At 39.0% G+C, this 5743-nt stretch overlaps 1 protein-coding gene across 1 annotated transcript; it reads right to left on the bottom strand.

Annotated features, from left to right (window-relative positions):
• Window positions 1-200: 200 nt before the first annotated feature.
• LOC129557772 (olfactory receptor 5V1) lies at window positions 201-1154 on the bottom strand. Its single transcript, XM_055428408.2, has one exon. The coding sequence runs from the start codon at window positions 1152-1154 to the stop codon at window positions 201-203; it is 954 nt and encodes a 317-aa protein (XP_055284383.2).
• Between the last annotated feature and the right edge of the window lie 4589 nt (window positions 1155-5743).

The following is a 5743-nucleotide window of genomic DNA, read 5'->3' as shown; positions in this document are numbered from 1 at the left end:
ATGCTGGGAAAGATTGAGGGCAGAAGGAGAAGAGGGCATCAGAGGATGAGATGGCTGGATGGCATCACTGATGCAATGAACATGAACTTGGGCAAACTCCGGGAGCTGGCGAGGGATAGGGAGGCCTAGTGTACTGCAGTCCATGGGGTTGCAAAGGGTCAGACATGACTGGGCAACTGAACAACAACAAAAAGGGAAGGTTATATATCAAAAGAGAGTACTGGTGGCTGACACTTTCTCCCCACAACTTTCGCAGCCTCTTTAATATCCTTATTCCTCAACGTGTAAATTACAGGGTTTAGCATGGGGGTGACAATGCTATACAACACTGAGATTAGTCTGTCTTTCTCCAGTGAGTAAGTTGAGATGGGCCGCACGTACGTGAAGATGGCACTGCCATAATAGAGCAGGACAATGATCAGGTGGGAGGCACAGGTAGAAAAGGCCTTTTGCCTGCCCTCTGAGGAGCGGATCCTCAAGATGGTGGAGATTATGTAAAGGTAGGAAAGGACAATACACAAGAAGGGAGTCCAACCAATGAAGACCCCAATGGATAGTAGGGTCAACTCATTGACAGAAGTGTCCCCGCACGACAAGATCAGCAAAGGGGGGATGTCACAGAAGAAATAATGAATCTCGTTGTTGCCACAGAAGGGCAGGCGGAATGTCAGCACTGTGTGCACCACTGAGTTGAGGAAACCACCAGTCCAGCAGGAGGCTGCTAACCGGCTATACAGGACCTTGTTCATAATAACCGAATACCTTAAGGGCTTACAGATTGCGATGTAGCGATCATATGCCATGGCTGCCAGGAGGAGACACTCTGATCCTACAAAGAAAATGAAGGCAAAAAGTTGAGCCACACATCCACCGTAGGAAATGCTCTTCTTTTCTGATAGCAGATGGACCATCATCTGGGGAACATTGGTGGTGGTGTAGCAGATGTCAAGAAAAGCCAAATTCCCTAAAAAATGATACATGGGTGTATGTAGACGTGGATCAACCACAGACACCAAGATAATGAATATATTTCCTCCTAAAGTACAGACATAAGTCAGAAAGAAGATGGTGAATAGCAAAAACTGCAGTTCATTTAGGTCGGAGAACCCCAAAATTATAAATTCAGACAGAGCTGTTTGATTCTTTCCTTCCATGACATTGCCTGGTTCCCTTCGGTGAACTGGGCAAAGAGAAGCACAGATTAAAATAATCTTATGCACAGCAGCAAAGATCTGCAAAACAAGAAAACTGTTATGAGTAAAAATCATCACCACCTGTACCAGATTCCAGCCCTGAGAAGCAGTATCCCTTCGCAAATCATACTCATACATATCATTGACCAGGGCTTTCCTCATGGCTCAGATGGTAAAGAATCTTGCAATGCAGGAGACCCCAGTTCAATCCCTCAGTTGGGAAGATTCTCCTGGAGAAGGGAATGGCAACCCACTCCAGTATTCTTGCCTGGAGAATTCCATGGACAGAGGATCCTGGCAGGTTACAGTCCAAAGGGTCCCAAAGAGTTGAACACCACTGAGTGACTAACACTTTCACTTTTTCACTTTCTTACCGTAGAACACAGCTATAAGTACATCTTTGTAAAGAAAATCTCTAAAATACTTTGGCCACCTGATGCAAAGAATTGACTCATTAGAAAAGACCCTGATGCTGGGAAAAATTGAAGGCAGGAGAGAAGGGGAAAACAGAGGATGTGATGGTTTGGATGGCATCACTGACTTGATGGACATGAGTTTGAGCAAGTTCCTGGAACTGGTAAGTGTTCTTGCCTGGAGAATCCCAGAGACGGCGGAGCCTGGTGGGCTACCATCTATGGGGTCGCACAGAGTTGGACATGACTGAAGTGACTTAGCAGCAGCAGCAGCAGCAGCATCAGGGAAGCCTGGCATGCTACAGTCCATGGGGTCACAAAGAGTTGGACATGACTGAGCAACTGAACTGACTGAAAATTATACAGCACAGACGTTCAATTAGATAGAAACTCACAAAAGGGAACCATACATCCTGAGCATCCCCTGTTCATAAAGGCTAGGTCAGGTCCACCAAAATTTTCTTGGTAATGTGTGAGTGTGTGTTGCAGAATAGTTTATAGAAGAAACTCTGGGATTCACTAGTTTCTTTAAAGCCATTCCTGCTCCTCTTTTTCATTCTTGAATACTGATATAAAATTTAATTTGTTATATTTTATAGAGGCTGAAGAGGACATAAGTATAAAAGGCACTAAAAGGCTTTTCCACCTTTTTGTTAAGTCAATCACCCTTTGTTAGGATCTCCTGACACAAATTGCGGTTCTTATCCGCGAGACCAAAAGAAACAGGTAAAAGAGATGGATCCTGGTTTATTGTGACCTCTTCTAAGAACAGAGAAATTTTTAGATTAAAGGGAACATGGTAGCTTTCTAGATGTATTGTGGTAAGATATAACACATACTTTTTGACCTTTCCTATTCACTACAGCTCTTCAGAATGGGTGTTATCATCTTCATTTTGCAGATGAAGTTTTAAAGTTCAGAGAGGTTAAACAATGTGTTCAAGATCACACAGCCAGTGAATACTAAAGTGGGATCACACTTAGTTCTAAGTCTGTATCTCCAGTCTGTTTTGGAGACCTAGAATGGCAAGCAGGTCTCATCTTCCCTGCCAGTTCTTTTGCTGAAGACTGCTTACCTAACGGGTTTATCTTATATAAGTTGAGAAAAAAATGTGTCCTGAACTTAACAATTTTGACTGTGAATCAAGAAAATGATAGTGATCTCATGTATTCCTTCCATTTGTCAACCTGACTTAAAACTATGCTTTATTTTGCCTTCAGAGATAGATTTTCTGAAGCCTGTTTTTGGAAAACTTTCAAGTATCCTCTCCTTCCCTCCCTCTTTCATCCCCTCTTTCTCTCCCTCTCCTTCCCCACCCCAACTCCACTGCCCATACTCTCCCCTCTTCCTAGAGCTTTTTGAAACAAGTTCACATAGGGCAACATTGCACTTTGTTCGGACACGTATCTTCTTGCTCTTAACTCTGAGATTTCCAAGTTTTCCTGACATTTTTCTGCTCAGTTGTATAGACTAAGAAGAACCAATTCTTGGTGCCCAGTCCAACAACCGTTAGTCACTTCACTTCAGTAACAGTTATCAATGTTTCCATCAAAGATATTTCCTGACTTTCTTAATAAACTATTGGTGTCAAAGAGAAGTGAATGGAGAGAAGTGTCATAAGCTTAACATGATCTAATGTCTCTACTACACTGATAATTGTGGATAGTTTGAATTTGAATTCCCAGTTCATTCTTTACCAGTGACTTCTCTAGTTCCTAAATTGCTCAACAAATCAAAATTTAAGAATTTTTTTTCACATTGTAGAGTGCTTTAGCGGAGAAGGCAATGGCACCCCACTCCAGTACTCTTGCCTGGAAAATCCCATGGACGGAGGAGCCTGGTAGGCTACAGTCCATGGGTTCACTAAGAGTCGGACACGACTAAGCGACTTCACTTTCACTTTTCACTTTCATGCATTGGAGAAAGAAATGGCAACCCACTCCAGTGTTCTTGCCTGAAGAATCCCAGGGACAGAGGAGCCTGGTGGGCTGCCATCTATGGGGTCGCACAGAATCAGACACGACTGACGAGACTTAGCAGCAGCAGCAGCAGAGTGCTTTAGAGTTATTTTAAAAGACATCGTAGAGAACATGCCCAATGTTCACCTTTAGATAAATTTTTCCAAAATTTTCATCATCTAGTTTTTTCTGATTAAAGTTAACATATTTGTGTTAGAATATTTAGAAAATATCGAAAATAAAATAAAAACATTAAAAATTAGTTTCTCCATCCAAGAAAACCTCTACTAATGGTTTGGTATATGTTCATCTAATCAATTTTCCATGCACGAAATATTCCTGGTTTTTCCTTAAGCACCATTTTACAATAATTTCTCATGGCAATAAATATTCTCCTGAAACATGATGTTTGAATTATATACAAATATTCATATGAATACAGCAAATTTTTTATATACCCACCCTTATTAATAATGATTATGTTTATGTTTGTTATGATAAATTTCAGTAATAAGCATACTAAATTAGATTCCTTGAACTTGGAGTTAACTGTCCTATATTTTAACAAACTTTTAAAGACTCATCCTAATAAATTAGAGACCACCTGATGCTGGTCATCATTCTGGAAAATTCAAGAGCCATTTGGTTACTGTAGGATTCAGTGTTTGTTGGACAAATTATTGTAAGTGCTGGCTAGAGAAAAGCACTTAAAACCTTTGAGTACTTTCTACCCAGAATCTAATTTACTCTTTAGATAAATCCTCTGAGATAAATGAAGCTGTCATTCCGAATTCCAGATGAAACACTGAGTCTCAGCAAAATAAATATCTGATAGAGTTATGTGGCTATCAGGTAAAAATTACAAGTTTTATCTGCCCCAGACTAATACACATTTGATTGAAGAGCTAAAAATTAAACTTTATTGCTGACAATAGAATTTTCTTTAAAAATACTTATACTACCACTTATATTCACATAACTGGATTATTTCAATTTGTTTCCAACTCTGATCTCTTATATTCCTGACTGTTAATGGCAGTGGGCTATGCCTGCCATGTCCTGATAGTTAAATCTATTAATAATTGTTACTAAACATCTGGTATTTAATTAAATATTGATCCTTATTATAATTTTTTTATTTCCTGGCTCTGCTGTAAATTAAGTGTTCATGCTTGTATTATTAAAGGATACTGCTCTAGAGCTTGGTTTAGGTCAACTAATAAAAATGTGTGATAAAATTAAAATAATAATACAGAGAATCTCCTAGTTTAAAATGTTCAAATTCTAATTCAAGGAGAAAAATTGATTTTTTAATTTGATGCAAAAAAGAAGTTAATGAGATAAATTAAACATGACTTTCTAAAAATGAAGGTGAGGGACTTCCCTGGTGGTCCAGTGGCTAAGACTCTGCACTCCCAATGCAGGGAGCCTGGATTCAGTACTTGGTCAGGGGGCTAGATCCTGTATACTGCAACTAAGATCTGGTGCAGCCAAATAAATAAATATTTTAAAAATAAAATAAAAAGCAAAAGTAAAAATGAAGGAGAGTATTGTATATTAATCAAAATAATAAATTTCATTGATTGCCCTGGTCTGTACACAAATACATATTTGAATTCTAAGTTTGAAAGGATACTTATTTGTATTTTTGTTTTAATTTCTGTCTTTTCCCTCTGTGACCTACTGTGGATATTTTCAGTAGAAGGAACAAATATGTTGGATAAAGGGTTAAATTCCCATAATACATTATTTCACTTTACCAGAATCAAATGAATTCTCTAATGCAAACTGCATTGTCAAGAGAGGGACCCTAAAATCCCATTCTCTAATCCATATTTTCCATCACTGCTTATCTCTTCCTTCACCTTTTTCAATCTTTCCTTCCATTTTTGAGGTGGTAAGAGACCAACTACTAAACTAACCCATGCTGCTTATTTTATTCAACAAATGTATTTTGAAAACTTGAAATAAAATGATATATAAAACAGAAATTGACGTGTAAGTCAGACTTTGACCATGTTTCTGTCCTTAATTTAATGAAGAATTAGTAAGCCAGGAGAGGGCCATTCTGACTGATGCTGAAATACCTAAAATAACAGCAGCTCCGTGGTTCACACACACTCAGCCTGCCATTCATAGCCTGGGATGAGAGTTCGATTTCTCCCTCCTTTGGAATCTC

The sequence above is a fragment of the Moschus berezovskii genome, chromosome 23, assembly GCF_049115385.1.
Source record: "Moschus berezovskii isolate FMDL1 chromosome 23, NW_MosBer_1.0, whole genome shotgun sequence".
In the NCBI taxonomy this organism is placed as follows: Eukaryota; Metazoa; Chordata; class Mammalia; order Artiodactyla; family Moschidae; genus Moschus; species Moschus berezovskii.
This window is presented reverse-complemented; position numbering and strand designations above follow the sequence as displayed.